We start from the raw sequence: 21,056 nt of genomic DNA on the forward strand, positions 1-21,056 counted from the left end.
ATCCGAAGCGGTATGTGTCCTGTCTATAATGATTGAGAATGATGCTCAGCCATGCTAGTGTCATTACACATGGGTACGATCTCCTTAGTGTTTGTGATCTGTCACTTCCTTGTTAACCCCCTGTTGACCATTAAAACTCCCCGGGAAATGGAAGTTATGGCATCCCTACTTCAATGCATCGCTTCTGCCCCGCCCATCCGGCCGCCACCTCTGGCCTCAGCTAATCAGAGAGTTTACCTTTAGGGGAGCATTTCGCCACTCTTCATCAGGGAACACTCCTGTAGCCATAAAGATGTATTTATAGATTTCCATCTGCTGCCACGCAGGGAAACTAGGTATTGATCTGGATATGTAGTCATTTCTTTCTGCGTGAACCATCAATATTGTGCAAACATATGTGTGTGCGTGTGTGCGTGCGTGTGTTTGACTGGGCTTGACCTCAGCCCCGCCTCTGTTTATTTTTTTTTAACTCCCAATGGAGCTCGGTGATATACCATTCTGAAAAGTAAATCAATGAATTAATATGAAGTTTTGTGTGTAATATAGTGCGCTGAGCCGTGGCAGTGGGCCCAAGGCCCCGGGACCTTCATTGATCCACTAGGAGAACGATGAGGGGGTTTATTAGTGTTGGGCTATGAGCCCGCCCGCCCCCCATTCACCTTGTCTTAGTTATTGGAGCTTAGCCTGGATACATTTGGACTCTCATTGTGCTGTTTACAGGTCAGCTTGGTTAACCAACCCAACACTATAGCCATTAAGCCGAAGGCGTGCCAGCAGCATTGTGTCAGTAATGGCTGGATTGCTGTTGCTTTAGACTCACTACAGGGTTTGATAGCTTGGCAGCCTTAATTCATTACATGTCAGTGTAATGCTAAAGACACAGTGGCAGCTAGTCTACCCTATTTCTGAAAGCGAGATATATGGTCAGTCTAACTGTTCCTGTGTTAACTGTGGGTTTCTAGTCATGAACTACTGTATCCAGGACGCTGTCAACAGCCCTGTAAGTGAGGCAGTGTATATATATAATATTATTTACGTGATCTCGACATGAGCCAGGACATACCCACGTCTCCTTTATAATGCCCGTGACCGTGGTCTCAATTAAATGAGTGGCACTTTCGAGGTGACTGATGTTTGCATTTGGGAGGGTATCAACTTCACCTGCTGCCCGGCCATTCTGCCCGGGGGCCACAGGGGCCTCTGTGTTGATGTCAGCCATCCCAGCAGCCAGAAAGCCCTGACATCCATCCATACGGTGCAGCCTTGGGTTTCAGCGGGTGTTGGAAACCCTCGGCGTGAACACACAACGCGATCTTACGATCCACTCCGTCTGGAAGATGCACGAAGGGTTGGGGTCTTTCACATTGAATTGTGTCATTGTTTCTTTATTAATATTGACAAATGGTAAATTGATTTATTGTTTTCTTTAAATATGCCTAACTGGATTGCCTGCGAAAATTAGCCTACATGCAACATTTTCGGAAATCATGTTTGCAGCCAGTCATTGTTCTGGGAAGACAGTCCCTTGTTAACAGTGGGAGGTTGCCTCACTGACAGACCCTGTCAGCTCTACGTAGCAGTTCATATTAGCATCCCATACGAACGATACCACTGATGTCAGCGTATTCTCCTAATCCCAAATGAGCTCCTGTGACATGAATCATACCAACTGGCTGGCTTAGATCAACCGTCAGATCAAATGAGTTTACATTCAGTGTGACCTAGAGTTCATCTGTCACACAGGGCCCTATCACTGGTGATATACATCGAATAATCCATCTGATCAATAGGCCACGGTGGTTCTGTGCGTGTGTGTGTGTGTGTGTTGGGGCCATACTGAATAAACATGGAAATGACCCACTCACCTCGGATGGGTCAATGCCTCAGGAGGGTTCATTAGCCACTCAAGGCTACAATCTGGGAGGTCATTATTTTCATTTGAATCTGCGAGCGTGCGTGCGTGCGTGCGTGCGTGTGTGTGTGTGTGTGTGTGTGTGTAGTGAGGGCCCATTGTAGAAAGACCAAGAGTGAAGACGAGGTTGAGAATGGCTTGTTGCAGCAGTCCTGCCTGTTATTTTATGTCACAGGACAGTATCACATCGCTGTGTAAGTTTGGAATCATCGGTACCTCTTTTCTAAAGGCTGTCTTTGGCGTTCATCGTGTTGGCTAACCTCCTCCTGTTCCTGTCCTGTCGTAATAATGTCAGCCTTCCTATTGGAGCTCCCAGAAGGCCCGGTTGCCCTGTGAAAGCCACCTGCTCTTTTCATATTACAAGGTTAACGGTGGAGATTCTGTTGCCGTGTGTTTATTTGAATTTATTTCCCATCGTGATGACTCACCTTTCCAATAAAGCAGCAGTTCCTTCGATTTAGTAGTAGCTAGGCCTGTTAGCCGTATTTTACATCTGCTGCTGATGAGCAGTCCAAAAGCCTCCATTTACAAAACCTGCAGGAGGCCACTTTCACAAGGCCCTTTAAATTGTAACTGTTAATTTGTACATCATAAGATATTTTCCATAAACATGTGTGATGGAAGTGTGTGTGAAAGTGCCTGGCATGTAGCAGTGGACTTCTCTGGCCCGGGGCAGCAGACATGGTAGAATGGTGGGTTGGGTCAGGATTGCCCCAGCCAGTGGCAGACCCTGGCCTTGTCTACCTGGCTCACCATTCAGAAAACCATGAGGTAAGATACTAAAAAACACATCTTTAATAGGGCAATAAGCCAGGGGGATCACTTCGTGGGTCACTTATTTGAGTTTTTGGTGATACCTGGCATACATAGGCTGCTCTGAATTAATTGTTTTTGTGCCAGGTAAACTCTAGCCTCTCTGTGTGTTTCTTCCTCAGTGTGTGTGTGTGTGTGTGTGTGTGTGTGTGTTTGTGTGTGTTTTGCTCATGAGCCTGACTTCTGTCTTGCATACAGTCTGTGAGAGGAGCCGCCAGTTTGATTGGCATGCTGTCAGGCAGGCATGGCCTTCTGTGGCACAGCACCGGCTGTCGTTCTGTTTAGAGGGCTGTGGGTGGGTGGGGGGGGGGGGCTGGGGGGTTGCTGGTCAGAGAGGGGGTGGTGAGACTGATGGGGGAAGAGTGGGGGCGGGGGCTGCGTTGTCAGGACGCGGCGAGCGCTCCCTCTTTGCATGTTCTCCATGAGACAGGCGCTCCTGAGCTAGCACTGGTGCATGACAGTTGCCTTTCATTGCTGTCTTCTCTGCGCTTAACCTCTGACCAGAACTATCCAACCCCTCTCCCGTGCCACCCGCCTCCCATGCCCCCCAGCCTCCCCCCACCATCAGCCGAAATCAGGCTGGTCCCGGCCCCATGCAAGGTGGTGGAGAAGTAGCTGTACTTGTCATACACCTTAGCCCTCGCTGTCTGTCTGTCTGTCTGTCTGTCTGTCTGGCCTGTCTGTCTTCCTCCCCATCCAGGTAGCAACACCGAGCAGCCCCCATACCTTTGTTCAGCAGTCCGTAATTCTATCTACCAGAGCTGTCAATCAAATGTGCATAAAGAAGAGAACTTCTGCATCTCATCTTCCTCTCCTCCCCCTCTCCTCTCCCTCTCCTCCCCCTCTCCTCCCCCTCTCCTCCCCCTCTCCTCCCCCTCTCCTCCCCCTCTCCTCCTTTTCACTCTCCTCTTCCGCTCCACTTCCACTCTCCTTTCTCTTTATTTCCTTTCCTTCTATCTTTGATTTTATACATAGTCTTACTCTCCTGTTCCCTGGTCGTAGTATTGTCAGACTCACCCTTCCTCTGCTGTGGTCTGTGCTGTGTATTCAGATGGTTCTGACTAGAGTGCAGCAGGTCACATCCACCCGTCTGGTTAAGGGCCTGACGTCAGGGTTGTCTCCTGTGAGATGGAAAGAGAGGGAGGTGGGTTGAGCCAAGCGGAAGAGGAAGTCCTGTCAGGGCTGGTGTGTGTGTGTGTGTCTGTGTGTGTGTGTGTGTGTGCGCGCATCAAGGAAGTTAGGGGTGTGTTGTGTGGGTTCAGCTGTCAGCTGCAGTGTCATGTGTGCCCTGCCCCTGTGATGTTAAGGGCAGCCACTGTCATTTGTAGCAAGACAGTTGACGTGGGTCACACAGACATTCACACTAACTAGTGAGGCTGAAAAGTGCCTGGCATTTGCAAGCCTCGTATTCTGGCAACAGTCTTTTTATATCAATGTATATCAATGTTCTTTGATGCCAATTATTATATTATTATTAATGCATGAATATGGATCTATGACAGGATCACCACAGACAATTTTTAATTGAGTCTAAGCTACAACATGTACTTTTTTATTTTGGTTATAGTTGACAATAAAGGTAAACATTTTACTTGATTTTTAAGGATTTTAAGGATGTCTCATTTTGCGGATGCAAAAAAAGTATTTTTTCAACTGCCTTGAAAAGGCGAGCTTATAAGCAACACATGCTTTTAGTCCTGTCTTAATAAACAACTATTCTTTAAGTTTGTGTATAGCCTCCCGCGTGTTTGTGTGTGTGTGTGTGTGTGTGTGTGTGTGTGTGTGACTGACAGTGGCTTCCTTTCAGTATGTAAAAACTGTGCTACAAGGCTTTGCAAAGTTGTTGTTTCCAGGATCACCAGGGTAGCATATCATAACTGTGAGCATAATCCACAGACAGACAGACAGACAGAGAGACAGACAGACATAGAAAGAGAGACATTGTGATGTGAGTGGACCTTTTTAAAGACATTGTCGTAGAAGCATCCGGATGGTCTGGGATGTAAATGCAGTGACAGTGTATTGACTGATGGACACCACATATGGATAGGATTAATCTAAGTGAGTGATTCTGCAGCATGGAGCTCGCCTGTCCCTAACTTCTCAGGAACAGACAGCCTCTGTTGAGTTATCGCTGTTTGTAAGTCCTTCCACTGCGCTGGGATGACAATGGGGATTAGTGCCAAGGTTCTTTAAACTGTTTTTTTTTTGGGGGGGGGGAAGGGGAAAGCTTTCTTATCAGCGGACACAGGATGCTGCAGCAACCACTTTTCCTTGACTGTCAATTAAAGAGGGGATCATTCACTTCAAGGGTATATATGTTCTAACACTGGTATTACGATGGGAAGCTAAGTCTCTGACAGATGTTCTAACTTTAATTCTCCACTTGTTTTTTTGTCCTTTAATTAATTTATGTATCGTTCTATTCAGAGGTTTTTAATTTTTTTCTATTCGTGGTAATCTCTGTTGCCATGGTAGTCGCAAAGACGGATTCTGGCTTGTCACTCTGCTCTGTTCTTAGGAGGTTCAATCGGCTAATGTATTCAATATCAACATAAATGAAAGGTAAACACTATCTAATGGTGCGTATGTTGTTCCTACAGCAACTCCTCTCTCAACTGTCTCTCTTCTCCCAGCCTGTTGGGGTAGTGGAGGGGAGGTGTCATACACTCTCTCTGATTCAGTGCTTTTAAAGAAAAAGACCCACTATTGAAACTCAGAGTGTTTGAAGAAACAAAAAAAAGGGGGGCAGCTTGTAGGCCTATCTGGAGTTTTTTGGGTAAACAACAGAAACTAGTGTAGCACTTGAGTGTTTTCGCTTGGGTACGTTGTTGCTGCAGTGATCAGGTGTGTGTAGTGTACGTGTAGTGTGTGTGTGTAGCGTACGTGTAGTGTGTGTGTTGTGTGTAGTGCTGACTGGGTAAGAGAAGTGAAGTCCCCGTATTTTCTATCAGAGACCTGGAGCTGTCTGTTATCAGGGAACTCCACACTTTGGGCAGCCAGGGAGAGATGGAGAGAGGGAGACTGCTGCTAATGGGCAAACTCTCCTCCGTCTTCCCCTTCTATCACCTCCTCTGACAGCTCCTTCCCTTTGTTCTCCCCCTCCTTCTATCTCTCCCCCTCCTCCCTGTCCCCAGCCCACTCCCCTCTCTCTCTCTCTGCCGGGGATTTGTGACAAGTTTTAGCGGGCTGATCAAACGCGGCGGTGACACCTGATTAGGATATAGAGCATGTTTACAGTAGCGCGTGCCGAGCAAGGACCCCCATACTACAAGGGAGACTGAGTTCAACCCTAACTAATTAAATCTCCACCTGGGATGCCATCTGTGACAGCCAGTGATGCAGCCATGCCTCCAATGACTGACTGGAGACTTGGGCTTGTTGTATTTATTTCTGTCATTCCATACATACTTCACTATGACATGTATGGAGGTGGACGGACTGCACCACGCTTTAGAGAGTGATGTGTGTTTTTTCAATAGGCCTCTTTATGGTGCTACCGTGTTCTGAGACTGGTTGGAGGGGTGTGTGTGTGTGTGTGTGTGTGTGTGTGTGTGAGCCGGCTGGTTTTCTCTCTACATCAGGGTGCTGTCATGCTGTTGAGGACTAGCGGATGTCTGTCTTCCCAAAACCACACACCTCTATACCTCACCCTACTGTACCACACAATACTGGATCACACAATACTGGACCCCACAATACTGGATCACACAATACTGGACCCCACAATACTGGATCACACAATACTGTAGCTCACACTACTGTATTACACAATACTGTATCACACTATACTGGACCCCACAATACTGGATCACACAATACTGGACCCCACAATACTGGATCACACAATACTGTAGCTCACACTACTGTATTACACAATACTGGATCACACAATACTGGACCCCACAATACTGGATCACACAATACTGGACCCCACAATACTGGATCACACAATACTGTAGCTCACACTACTGTATTACACAATACTGTATCACACTATACTGGACGCCACACCACTGTACCACACACTACTGTACCCCACAACTACTGTACCCCACACTCTACTGTACCACACAAAACTATAGCCCACACTACTGTACCACACTGTACTGGACCCCACACTACTGTACCACACAATACTGGACTCCACCCTACTGGACCCCACAATACTGTACCACACCCTACTGTACCACACAATACTGTTTCACACCCTACTGTACTGCACAATACTGGACCCCACAATACTGTACCACACAATACTGTACCACACAATACTGTACCCCACACTACTGTAACACCCCTACTGTACCACACAATACTGGACCCCACACTACTGTAACACCCCTACTGTACCACACAATACTGAACCCCACACTACTGTAACACACCCTACTGTACCACACAAAACAATAGCCCCCACTACTGGACCCCACATTACTGTACCAGACCCTACTGTATCACACTATACTGTACCACACCCTACTGTAGCACACAATACTGTACCAGACACTGCTGCACCAAACACTACTGAATTTCACCCCTACTGTACAACACCCTCCTGAACCACACTCAACAGTACCACACACTATTGTACCTCACTCTACTGTACCACACATTATTATCTCATACTACTGTACCTCACTTTACTGTACCACACTCTACTGTACCGCACTCTACTGGATCTCAGACTACTAAACCACTCACTACTGTACCATAACCTGCTGTACCACACTCTAATAAACCACATGCTACTAAACCATACACTGCTGTACCACACGCTACTAAACCACACACTGCTGTACCACATACTCTGGGTTGGTGCCAGATGTCATAGTATTGGCCACAGGTCTCCTGTCAGAAATACTGCCCTACAAAGGAAACATGGGGGTTTGGGTGGAGGTACAGCACTCAGTTACCTTAGCTGTTCCAGTTCAGTGGTCAGCAGTAGACATGGGGTTATATTTTGGTGAGCTATTTTAGTCAGTTTAGGGATTGCTGAGTAGATTGTGCCCACACTGCAAAATCTGTTATTGTGTGTGTGTGTGTGTGTAATGTGTCTAACATGTGTAATGTGTGTGTGTCGTCTGTTTGTGTTTTAACACTGGATCTGTGTGTGTGTGTGTGTGTGTGTGTGTGTGTGTGTGCTTGTGTATCTATCTAAATCAGTGTTGGAGTGTTAAGGCCGTACCGAGACTGTGAGTGGGACATCAGTCATCCAGTAGCAGCAGAGATGGGCTTGTAATTTGTGGCTATCCCCCTCCCCACCCTCACGCCACCACCACCCGGCCTCCACATTGACCACACTGGACTGCTGGCCACGCTGTGTTACATAGGTTAGATGAAGTCATTATTTCTAGGCCAGTGACTACAAGCAAGATGAATAGTTTTTGAAACGGCCATAATGGAGGGCTGACCCAGGGTGACATCAGCATTATTTCAGACTCACCTCCACTCTCATCTCCCTCACCTCTGGGCACCACACATGCTGTGATTTATACCTCTCCTAATGAGGGGAGGGGCCGGGGGGACCAGCCCACAGATACTAGACACAGCCAGAGATGGGGATTGAGGCAGAGCTGCAACAAGGCTTCCATATGTCACATGGCAGGGTCCAACGCTAACTTCTTTTCTCACTGGCCCTGTTGGTCTGAAATCCACTGACTATATAACAAAAAAATATATATATATATTTAGTGTGTAAATATCATGTCAGTCAGAATATTGATTTAAACCACAGATTTGTATGTGATGTGAGACATGAGAGCTGATACAAGCAATTGCTGTTTGAATAAATGGTATTCAAAATATTACTATAAATATCAGTATCATCTTGATATGAAGATACTTTCTTATTTGATGTGACATAAAAGCATGAAAATAAAGTAGTGGAGTTAATATATTTATGGTAACAAATATATTGTGCAATACAGTACTTGCACTAGTTGGTTAACTGGCTTCTTGTGCTGTGTCACTGCTAGCAAGCGCTTAGGCAGGCGGAGTAAACATGACATGTCCGTATGGTTTCTCTATCCGTATTCACGGCCTATGTCCTGGACGTAGTCCGTGAGTGGGTTCTCCCTTGTCACAACATGGTAGGCGGTCGTAATTCATTTTTCAGTTTAGCTACGCGCCACCTCATTCATTCGGAGCAGGCAGACGTTCATTGGTGCAGCCGCAGGGTTGTCAACAGCCAGTTGGGCCACATGCGACATGCTCCAGGCACAAGAGCAGGTTTTTGGTAGTTGTGTGTTTCCTTGATAAACTACCCTGCTTTATTGGCTTTCGTGGGGAATGCACAACATGTACGGAGGCACATGTCCCTTGCCATTATCGTTTTCGACCTACGGAACCTGTCCTTTCCATGAAAACAAAAATGAGCGTGTTTGCTTTGCTTCTTAGTGACGAAGATGACAAGCAATTTTAATATGATGCTATGAATTTAAATTGGGAAATCGAGCTTGGAGCTTGGAGGAGCTACACAGTTGTCACTAGGTGGCACTTGGATATCACCATATGATATCACCCCCCCCCCCCCCCCCCCCCCGCTAAGTACACTTCAGATGTCAGGGTGTTTTATTTGGTTTGGGAAAAGCCAATGAGTAATGCATTTACCTGTCTCTGCATCTGTTAAATGCCCCAGAACATTGCTTCCTCAAGCTGCGACCCGTTAACCCCTCTGATTGGCTGTAATAATTAGCAGAAGTGTGAACAGTAACCATGACAATTTCTCTGTCCCACTTTCCCTGGATCGCCCAGTGTGGACTGATGTTTGAAGGGGAGGGGTACGTTGGGAACAGAGGCGACAGACAACCCTGCCTACAATAAATCCTGTGGGTCAAACCCAAACACATCAAAACATCACCGCTGTTTTCTTTTCTACTGGCTTCATATTAACCTTTCCCACTTGCATGCATTAGGAAATGTCCTCAGCAATTACATTTTCTGATGGCTGAGTTTGTTAACGTCCGGCCTGTTAATCTGTCACCATCCAGGCTACTGGGACGAGCCTAAAGAGGATTAAGACATTCCTGGTAGAATATTATCCTTTGTTCGCAAACGACTGAAGGAAGGAAACAGAAATCAAGAGTGAATGAATAGCAATGGATGGGATGACTTCAGAAGCAAACTAACATGCGTTCTGCTTCCATATATTAGCATTTGGCTGGTGCCATTACATACTGTGTATTTGGTGGTGGACGCTATGTAAACTGTCCAAAACAATATCTGGACAGGAATTCAGCAATCTGGGTCTTGATCGTGGAGATGAGACAAATATATTTTTTCCTGTGTAATGATTCTGTAAAGACAATTAATAACTTTCTTTAAAAAGCGTTTGTTTATTTTGCTCTTTGATCTCATTAAAATGCCGTACCAATACAAAGTGGTTAATAAAGTAAACATGCTTGTTTTTCACCAAATGAAAATACAATGCCATTTGAGATGTCAGAATCAACCCTGTTTTACCCCTGATTTGGATTGTAAATCATCTTTATCCCCAGTGAAGCTCTAGTCAGGCTGCACATAATTTAGACTAGATCCTAAAGGACAGGGCTGTTAGATGTGCTCTATGTGAGAGGGACTGGCTGTCAACGGAAGGGCTTGATCTGCTTGTGCTGTTAACACTGGGGTACACAGAGCTGGATCTGTAGCCTGGCGTACAGTAGATCTGGATTAGCAACACAAGCCACTTCCACTGTGATCTGTCACTCACACACACAGACACTGTGAACAACTGAAATCCCCTTCACCCCATCTGTTTTTCTCAATCTATTTGAATTAGGGCAATTATTGACAGCGTGCTAGATTAGGAGACTAGTCTATCACAATTTGCTCTGTCATGTTGTTTTCTTTACTATGAAATGGCTTTAGCTGTAGTGAACCTTGTTCAGGGGAAGCCTCTCGGCTGAATGTTGTTGTTAGGAGATATAGTGTTTTTCCATTGTTCATCAGAGATCTCCCATCCCTCAATCTGAGAACCCAATGTCCAGCCCAGGTGTGACCTGACTAGACAGACACAGTATTGCTCTTCCGTTTGCTAGTGCACTGCACCCTCTGTCACCTCCTCCAGGAGTAGAGGGGATGCTGAGTCCTGCCCGGCTCCAGGAGCGTGACACCCTCTGGGGTAGAGTATTTGATGCTCCGCCTGCTTATCGATCTTGTCCTCCAGGCCGAGCGCTAAGCACGTGAGCAGGACACAGAGGGGGGCAGATGAGGGCACAGCGGGGCCCCGATCCCCCAGCCTGGTCTGGGTCTGTCCTTGACACTGCCTGTGGGACGGGCCTGGAGGACGCCCTGGCCTCACTTCTAGACCCCAGGCCCCAGTATCCCCCGGGCCTCCTGCACTTTGCAGAGTCATATTGATTTAGCGGAGAGGCAGAGAAGTGTGGCTGGCTAGAGAGAGAGAGAGACTGAGACAGTATGAGAAAGGACTGGAGAGAAAGCGAGGGAGAGAGCTCCCTAAAGCACTGACTTCTCCTTGACTGCACTTTGGGACGCGGCAATGCTGTTTCAATAACTCGATGGCACCAGAGCACGCTGCTGAGAACTGCTAATCAGAGTCTTTTAATGAACGCCTCTCTCTCCCACAGCCCCCGCTTTCCCCGGCTCTGCCCCAACAAGCTGGCCTGTATTTGAATCTGAATACCTAGGGACTGTATGTCTCAGTTTTAAAACGCTCCGTTCCTTGTAGAAAACAGCTGACCCCAGGAAACCAGGATGTAATTTCAAGGTGAAAACTTAAAAGCTTCTCTATCGACATCATCCTAATGGAAATGTTATGGCCTGCCACAAAATAACAATTAAAGGAAAAGTGGCCAACAACCCTTTGGTTTTTTTGCTTATATAAAGGAGGCCAGGCCTGGTCAGACAGCTCTTAAATCTCTTCCCCTCTCTCTCTCTCTCTGCCCCTCCCCCTCTCTTCTCACTCTCTGTCCTCCAGATTTCACACCTTGGGTAAAAGGTCATGGAAACATATTTTTCTCCTTCTAGGTGTGGATAAGTGTGAAATAGATGTTGACACCATGAACACATTGAAAAGCACTTAAACGGACAGGCCTCGTATGTGCCAACCTGTCTGTGTCCAGGCTCACCCCGGGTGCATTTGTAAATACTTTCAGTTGATTGATCTGTAAACCCCCGTGCCTCCCCCATCTTTCTCTCACCCTTTCCTTTACGCTGGTGTTTTCCTCTCCATTTTTTTATGGACTTGGTAGTTTTAGCTAGCTTGATTGGATCCCCTAGCCGGCAACTGGAGCAAGACAGTTAACAACTCTTACTTTCCTCAGTCAGTGAATGACTAATGTGTGAGTGGACAATGAGTCTGCTGTCATCTTCCTTAACTGATAATGTTGTTATGCACCCTGCGGTTTCTGAGCTGAAAACATGGTTGGAACGTTGAATTACAATACATACTGAACGACGACATTACATCATCACCTGATTCGTGTTAATGTGTCACTGTTATGTTCCTGGACGTTCGCAGCCCTCATGTTTGTTCTTCTGTAAATATCTCAGTGTGTATCTGTGGTTCATGTGTCTCGGTGCGTGGCTGAATTACGCGGGTGGTTCTAGGTGTTTGCCTACCTACTGCGTCATTAGAGGTCAGTGTTCTCAAAGGTCTGACCAGGCAAAGCTTTAGGGAGCATCACGCCAGCCATTTAAATGATGCCACAGACAGATGGACTTGTTTTAATATTACTGATCCCACTTCCCCTTGAACTGCTGTTACATGGGGGGGGGGGGGGTCCCTTTTCCGCCTCTCTGACAACAATTCACTAGGGACTCCGTCAGCATGGGCTACTTTAAATCACCTACCTGAGTGAATCTCTACTGAAAGGACACAGTGTTTGAGAGAGAGAGTGTCTTTCTGAGTTCTGCATGAAGACTTGGCCGCTGAGGGAAGGTGTATCTAGATAGATGTTGTCGTGATCATTTTTCTTCCTGCGTGCAAAAGAGGTCCAACCATAATAGGCTACCCCTACCATTCCACTACAAATCCAGTATTGACAAATGATCTGACAGCTGCCCTTAAATGGCCCAGCGGATGAGGCTGTAGCCAGCTGGATGTCCCAGCAGACAGATGAATATGCATTCCCACCTCCTGGTGTGGTGTGTGGGTCCGGGGTTACTCATTACGATGGGCCTGTGTGTCTGGGTTCTCAGGTTCACACGTTCTAGTGCTGTTTCAGTCAGTTAGCCATCTATTGCGGTGTTGGCTCGATCGTCACACACCTCCTGTCTCCTCAACTGTTACAGGGAGCGTTGACGTTGTTGGGATTCTGAGGGTGGATTATGCCATGGCGTGTTGTTAACAAAAGGCCCGAAAGCGGTTCAGATTTTGCCTTTCTGTGAATAGGTAGGGCTCATTGTGTTTGGCTACTAGGCTAAATGCCAGTCAGAACAGTAGCCCAGGGGGGAGTGTGAGGGACATGTCCGTGTGCATTGGAAGTCCAACCAATGCGTGCAGATGGCACCGGGGTGCTGTGTGCTCTCACTGTGGTTCAAGGCAGTCTGAGACATGCACATCTGTTTATGTGAGAGCTACGCGCTGTTAGTCTTCCACATATGATGGGATGGCTAGCTGTAGCTGCTCCTCACTTCTCACAGCAGGCTTGTTGACTCAGGTGTAGACCTCATCCGTTTTGTCTCCGCTTGTCTTCACCACTCCTCAACCCCCCACCCACATCCATCAGTCTGTACGGGGCACTCCCGGCCCGGCTTGCCCTTCTCCCAGCCCCTGGCCACCCCGCACCAATTCCCCACATTCTACGGCGAGGTGCCAAATGAAACAACGGTGAAAAGGCGTTTGATGTCCTCGTCTATTGCCCTGTTTCAGGCTGATGTTCTACTGGAGACTGGTCAAAACTTTTGATTCACTGTCACTTTTGCCGGTGGAGACCTTTCTCTGAAATCTGTGTCTTACAAGCACCAATGGTTTGCTTTCTAAACAGTGAGCTCTATTAGACAGGAAACACTCAATGTGTCATTGTAGAGGCTGGGGATGCTTGAAGCCTGCCAAGGGCTGGGTGAGTGATTTCATGGGCTGGGAAGGGTGAGGGATGTCAGTCTGGGGATGGGTTAGGGATGTCTGGGCTGGGTATGATTGATAAATATCAGGGGCTGGGGATGGTTGAGGAATGTCAGGGGCTAAAGATGGTTGAGGGATGTCAAGTCTTGGGAATGGTTGAGGGATGTCAACTCTCGGGGATGGTTGAGGGATGTCAACTCTCGGGGATGGTTGAGGGATGTCAAGTCTTGGGGATGGTTGAGGGATGTCAAGTCTTGGGAATGGTTGAGGGATGTCAAGTCTTGGGAATGGTTGAGGGATGTCAAGTCTTGGGGATGGTTGAGGGATGTCAAGTCTTGGGGATGGTTGAGGGATGTCAAGTCTTGGGGATGGTTGAGGGATGTCAAGTCTTGGGAATGGTTGAGGGATGTCAAGTCTTGGGGATGGTTGAGGGATGTCAAGTCTTGGGGATGGTTGAGGGATTTCAAGTTTTGGGGATGGTTGAGGGATGTCAAGTCTTGGGCATGGGTGAATGATAGCAGAGTATGTCAAGTCTTGGGGATGGGTGAATGATGGCAGGGTATGTCAAGTCTTGGGGATGGGTGAATGATGGCAGGGTATGTCAAGTCTTGGGCATGGGTGAATGATGGCAGGGTATGTCAAGTCTTGGGGATGGGTGAATGATGGCAGGGTATGTCAAGTCTTGGGCATGGGTGAGGGTTATCGGGGGCTGAGGATGGGTAAGGGATCTTGGGCAGTGTCAGTTAGAATCGCCTCTACTGGTTGCAGGCCATCAACCATGATCTGCACCAACTTTGCAGGTTTCCCGTGGTTGGTTGCCGCATCCAGGTTAGAAGGCCAGGTTGCAATGTCGTCACTGTGCCATTCTATGGTCCCTCTTAACATGTTTTATGTCTGTCTGAGGGAATATAATCCCATCAACTGTCAGATTAAGAGCATCATCAGATATGCTGTATCACCCACAACAGATGGTTACAGTGAAGCATACATTGGATTGTGGTTATGGGATTGATAATCCTGTTTTTTACTGAGTAAAAAAGCAGCATGCCTGCTTTTTGTTGTTTTCGCTGTGAAAGACATCCTGCACTGATAGAGGGATGATGAGAGGAGAAGTGAAGAGAAGAGAAAGGAGAGCAAAGGAGAAGAGTGAAAGAAAAGAGAAGAGAGGAGAGGAAAGGTAGAGAGAGGAATTGAGAGGAGGAGAGAGAGGAGAGGAAATAAGGAGAGAACGAGGGAAAACTAAAGAGGAAAAGGAGAAGAATAGAATAGAGAAGAGAGGAAAGGAGGAGAGAGTCAGAGAAATCAGAGAGGATAGCAAGAGAGAGGGAGAGAAGAGAGAGAGAGAGTTGAGAGGAAAAGAGAGAGGAGATGAGAGGAAGAGAAGAGAGAGGAGGGGAGTCCATCTGTTACAGAGGGCCAGGGTTGCCTTTTTTTTTCCTGTGGAATTTCAGAGTGTCTTGATGTATCTGACATGTGCGTGACAGTCCGGTGGTGTGCGATTGGAGCTGAGGCATTGTGCTATCCGCTCCAGCTGTGTGTGTTGGCGCATGCATGCGTGTGTCCACATCACAGAAGGCTTGTGCTCTAAGGTCAAGTTGGCAATGGCCTACCAACACATGTACACACACGCATCCAGAAAACACACACACTGGAGCTTGTGCACACTTGGAATTTCTCGCACGTTACAAACAAACGCAAAGACATCACACCTCCTCCTACTTATCCACACACTTCCCACTGAAACACACACACACACACACACACTAGTTTAATATCCTCAAGGTTCTGCCATGATTTGGAAGAAGGAATTTGACACCAGTGAATGTGTGTCGGCTTGTCAGTGTTCCACCGCTTCTCTACCTTCTGCCTCTGAACATAGCCTGGCCATGAATAGTGTATATTGTTTTGTTTTGTAGATTCACAGTGTCTGTGGACCTGTTTTCCTCTCCTTTAGTGTGTTTCACTCTAAATAGAATAACTTAGCGGACTGAGCTGTCTGTAAACGCATTCGTTAAAGAAAGTTGCAGCAGGTGTTTGTGTTGTTTAGCCTGCAGGTAAAGCTTTTGTCCCCTGAAGGGAAATCCTCCAACAGCATAGATCAAATACATTTTCTGTCTCACTGTCTGCCAGAGACTTCCCATCCCTTTTCCCTGTCTGTATTCATGCACATATTTTTTCTGTTTGTCCTCTTTTTGATCCAGCCCTCTTTTGAATCATTCACGACACAACCTTTTAATGCGTGCACTTTACTGTTATTAACAGGACATTTTATTTCACTCTAAAAGTCAGGACATATTCTGGCAGTCGGAACTCCAGCATTCCGCTGTGTCCCGCATGAGGTCTCTGGCATTATTAAGCCGGCAGAAATGTAAGACGCATGTTGTAAATGTCGGGGAATATATATGAGGCCTACTCTCCTTAAACATCACAGCCTTGTCCCGCTTCGCTCGGAGCTTGCTCGCTCCTGATACAGGGGAGTGGTGTGGCGAGCAGTTTGGCCTTCACATTGCTGTGTCCACAGCACATTTAAAGGTTGAGAAGAAGCAGCGGGTCATCGGCGTGGCACTGCTGATCGCCGGCTCTTAGCCAACCGGTGTCTGCCTGGGGGGTTTTGGGGGTGTTGGTGTGTGGCGGCTGACTGGGGGTGTTGGGGGTGTTGGTGTGTGGCGGCTGACTGGGGGTGTTGGGGGTGTTGGTGTGTGGCGGCTGACTGGGGGTGTTGGGGGTGTTGGTGTGTGGCGGCTGACTGGGGGTGTTGGGGATGTTGGTGTGTGGTGGCTGACTGGGGGTGTTGGGGGTGTTGGTGTGTGGTGGCTGACTGGGGGTGTTGGGGATGTTGGTGTGTGGTGGCTGACTGGGGGTGTTGGGGGTGTTGGTGTGTGGTGGCTGACTGGGGGTGTTGGGGGTGTTGGTGTGTGGTGGCTGACTGGGGGTGTTGGGGGTGTTGGTGTGTGGTGGCTGACTGGGGGTGTTGGGGGTGTTGGTGTGTGGTGGCTGACTGGGGGTGTTGGGGGTGTTGGTGTGTGGTGGCTGACTGGAGGTGTTGGGGGTGTTGGTGTGTGGTGGCTGACTGGTGGTCTTGGTGTGTGGTGGCTGACTGGGGGTGTTGGGGGTGTTGGTGTGTGGTGGCTGACTGGGGGTGTTGGGGATGTTGGTGTGTGGTGGGTGTTGGGGGTGTTGGTGTGTGGTGGGTGTTGGGGGTGTTGGTGTGTGGTGGGTGTTGGGGGTGTTGGTGTGTGGTGGCTGACTGGGGGTGTTGGGGGTGTTGGTGTGTGGTGGGTGTTGGGGGTGTTGGTGTGTGGTGGCTGACTGGGGGTGTTGGGGGTGTTGGTGTGTGGTGGGTGTTGGGGGTGTTGGTGTGTGGTGGCTGACTGGGGGTGTTGGGGGTGTTGGTGTGTGGTGGCTGACTGGGGGTGTTGGGGGTGTTGGTGTGTGGTGGCTGACTGGGGGTGTTGGGGTCTGGTGGGACAGAACAGAGGGTGGAGGCTCTCAGACGGCAGAGGGGGATGGCAGTGAGGGGTGGGACTGGGCTCTGCACTTGTGACATTTATTTGGGTATCACAGTTTTACGCTTGTTGCCATTGGATTTAAAGGTCGGAATGGAATGTGTGGCAATGAAAAGGCCTTTGATCCCTCCACCAGGTTGGGTCTTTATAGGAGGGAGACGGTACTCAGCATGGGCCAGGGCATTCTTTATAAGGTTGTGAGGAACCCCACTGCAAAACGCAGAAATCATTCCAATGTTATAGGACAATGATGCCCGGGGACTATGGGGATGTTGAGATGTCATTGGAAATATCCTTAGAGGTTGCATTAAATGGTGTGGTGATGCTTCACAGTCGGTTTAACAGCAGGCTAATGCATTAGTCAACTCCCACTCACCAGAATAAACTGTGCTGTACACATTTACGGTATCCATTTGATATACAGTTGCTTAAATGCCACATGACGTTTTCTGTGCTGACCTGTGTTTGTGAAATCCCTGAATTAATCAAACTTTTGACGTTTATTGTACATGTTGTACTTCCTGTAAATACCTCAAGTGTCTTGGCTCTTAGCTGACCTTTGTGTGCTGACCGGTGTCTTGTCTCGTCTCCAGAGGCGCAGACTGCTGCAGGAGCTAGGAGACCAACGTATCCCTTACCTTGGACCTTCAGATCATGGCTTCCAAAAGCTGGTGAGTCAGTTACATTTAGGGAGTCAGGCTGGTTCTGATTCCAGGTTACTGTTCCCACCGACTGTTGTCTTCACCACTGCCTTGGGTAGAGTTCCATACCAAAGCTTTCTAATACACTGGAGACCCAATACTTCGTTCATATGCAAATAAGTACTTTTGAATTTACATGAAGAATGACTTGCTGTATTGTATTTATGTCATCTGTTTTTTCTGTGTTTGTTCGCCAATATAATTTTATTCAGATTTCCATTCGCTTTGCAGATGAAGCTGATATTTTTCCTGGGGTCCACACAAAACACAACAAATACTGGAATGAAACAACAAAATTCTGATTGACAAGAACCAACATAATACAACTCTTTTTCTTTTTTTATATAGTTTATTCTTTCTAGAGATGGTGGCCACTTAACTCACACCAGTCAGAACAACGGCTGATTGTTTGTCTCTGTGTTCCAGTGGGAGTCCAGCTACTCTGGTCTGGCTTTGCGGCGGTCCTGCTCACTGCCTGAGGAGCTCCATGCTCGGGTGGAAGCCGCTCTGCTCACCCTGCGGCGGAAAGGTTGTTTCCTGAGGGACTTGGTCCGGGTCAGAGATCGCGATGTCTTCACCGCCGTGTCCCGGGTGCTGCTTGGTCAACCTGGAACCACCTATCGCTATCTGGACACGCGTCTTTTCACCATCCCCTGGCACACGGAAGACCAGAGGTCAACCTGCTGCGACCCCGACCTCAGTGCTGCCTGCAAAGCACTCTGGGAGCTCAACTGTTTCTTCTGTTCTGATGTGGGACTAAGGAAGGAGGAGGATATATTCCAGCAGTGCAGAAAAGAGTTGGCGGGTGCTACAGAATCTAAACTGAGTGTAGAAGGAGACACAGAGTCTAAAGATAGTGAGGAGTCCAAAGCCAGTGAAGGAGACTCAGAGTCCAAGCAGAGTGAGGAAGGAGAGACTGAGTCCAAGCACAGTGAGGACTGGGACATAGAGTCAAGACACAGTGAAGAAGAAGGCCCATCACATAAACAGGATGTAGTGTTGGAGACCGAGTCAAGAAACAGTGAAGAAGAAGGCCCATCACATAAACAGGATGTAGTGTTGGAGACACAGTCAAGACACAGTGAAGAAGAAGGCCAGTCACATCAACAGGATACAGTGCTGGAGAAAGAGTCAAGTGAAAGGATGAGAGACCTGGAATCAAAACAAATTGAAGGTGGGTGTCCAACCGGGTCAAAACAACACAGTGATGAAAAAGACCCAGGCTGGGAGCACCAACCAGCAGTTGAGAGCTCAGAAACAACAACTACAGACCCAAGCTCCCTGGAGAAGCCTGTGGCAGAACCGAAAAGCACTCTCTCTGGGTACCACGTCAAAGAGGAAGATGAGGAGGATGAAGACAAACGGAGTGGCAAGGGATGCTCTTACCCCAACCCATCCAGTAAGTCCTGTCCACACCCAGCCCAGTTTAACGTCACCCTGCTCAACTATATGGACCCAGCATCTATGAGCCAGCTGAAGGAAGAGCCATATTATGGGATGGGCAAGATGGCCGTAGGCTGGCACCATGATGAGAACCTGGTTAGCCTATCCCCTGTGGCTGTCTACAGCTACAGCTGCCATGACAACGACAAAGGTAGGGGTCAAAGATCATTCTGGTGTGTTTGTTAGAGCAAAAGTTCCTCAAAAGTGCTTATATCTCAAGCTGTCCCATTCTATCACCACACCCACAGCCCACAAGAAGCTGTTTTTTCTCCCGTGTGAAATCGTTTTGGGATTTTATCTCTGTGCATGTTCACTGGATCAGATGCTAGTGTATGTGGGCCTACAGCAGACAACTTACTCCGACAGCCTGCAGTGAGCCAGCCATCAGATCTTTCAGCCTGATAGTGTCAGGGCATTATCAAATGTCATCACAGCCTGCCTCGGCTTCTGTTCTGTTCTGACAGGCTAGGATGGCTTATCGCTAGCAGGAAGCAATATCATCACACGCTCTCTGGGGCACGTTCAGGGGCTACAAACATGCTGAACAGCTCTCTAAAAAAAAAACTCAGCCATCCCGCTTAGCCTTATCTCAACCATCTAAGTCATTTCCTCCAAATATGATCAATGTGTAATTATCTGATATGAAATAATTAGCCCCTGCCTTGATAACAGATACTGGAGGGTAGGACAGTAGTAAAACAGTGTTAAGCCTTGCTGTTATCGTGGTGTGCCTAAACCTGATTCCCCTAGAATTTATTTATTGGATGGAGTTGAAATCACACCTCAAATGAGTTAATTGTTATCTGATTCAGCAGTCATTGTGCTTGATAGTTTAGGTTGTAAAGTAAAAGCTTATAATGAAGGTACAGTATTGCCTTCCTTTCACATCATATCGGTATCCCAATGAAGAATGATATCCTGGGCCAACCTTCCCTAGGGATTGGCTAAACAGAACCACCTGTAGAGTAGAGGTCTGCTGCCATTATTTGTTCTGACCCATCTGACCCTTGACCTCTGGGAACACTGGCTTCAAAAGCCCAATAACCGACAGTTCTGGGCTCCAGCCTAGGTGGATTATGGTATCTGCAGCTGTGCCTTGCCTTCCCTCTGTAGGCCAAACTGACCCCACAAACACCAGACTTCACAAAGCTCAGCAGCGCTGCTTACTAACCCCTTTGTGCACTACAAAAAAAAAATCTGTTCACATTGGGCCAGATCACTCTGAAGACTCCCAGAACCCAAGAGATGGAATTGTTACCATGCGGAATGTTATGTTTTTACGAGGGGGCCATGTTTTTTACATTGTTCTCGGCCTCGCCGCAGACAAAGCCCCTCTTTCTCTCTTTTCAACCCAACAACTGAGCCATTTAGCATTGCACAGTCTGCAATAACCAGTAACAATCTGAGCATGCTTGTTTGCACGACACCTGCCTTTCTTTAATGCACTTAGTTTTCATGTCTGGTCTGAGAGCAGCCTGCTCTTTGATTCTTTTTCCCAAGGCTCTGGCTCAGTGTTTCACAGTGCTTTTATTTAGAGGAAACCAGCTGCTTTGAGCTGGAGGAATCTGGCATGGTGGCACCAGTGTTTTCTGGGTGAAAACACTACGATGCTTCATACGCCAGGTCCAACACCATTCCACTGCCTGTGTCCTTGC

At 47.7% G+C, this 21,056-nt stretch overlaps 1 protein-coding gene across 6 annotated transcripts in view; it reads left to right on the forward strand.

Annotated features, from left to right (window-relative positions):
* Positions 1 to 21,056, forward strand: part of fto (FTO alpha-ketoglutarate dependent dioxygenase) — a 128,016-nt gene that overhangs the window by 7,321 nt on the left and 99,639 nt on the right. For all 6 annotated transcript variants that reach the window (XM_010892669.5, XM_020055557.3, XM_010892666.5 and 3 more), the window contains exons 3-4: positions 17,851 to 17,928; positions 18,385 to 19,552. In XM_010892669.5, the coding sequence (XP_010890971.4) occupies positions 17,851 to 17,928; positions 18,385 to 19,552 (1,246 nt within the window). The remainder of the gene's footprint in view (positions 1 to 17,850; positions 17,929 to 18,384; positions 19,553 to 21,056) is intronic.

This window comes from Esox lucius, chromosome 2 (genome assembly GCF_011004845.1).
Source record: "Esox lucius isolate fEsoLuc1 chromosome 2, fEsoLuc1.pri, whole genome shotgun sequence".
Classification (NCBI taxonomy): Eukaryota; Metazoa; Chordata; class Actinopteri; order Esociformes; family Esocidae; genus Esox; species Esox lucius.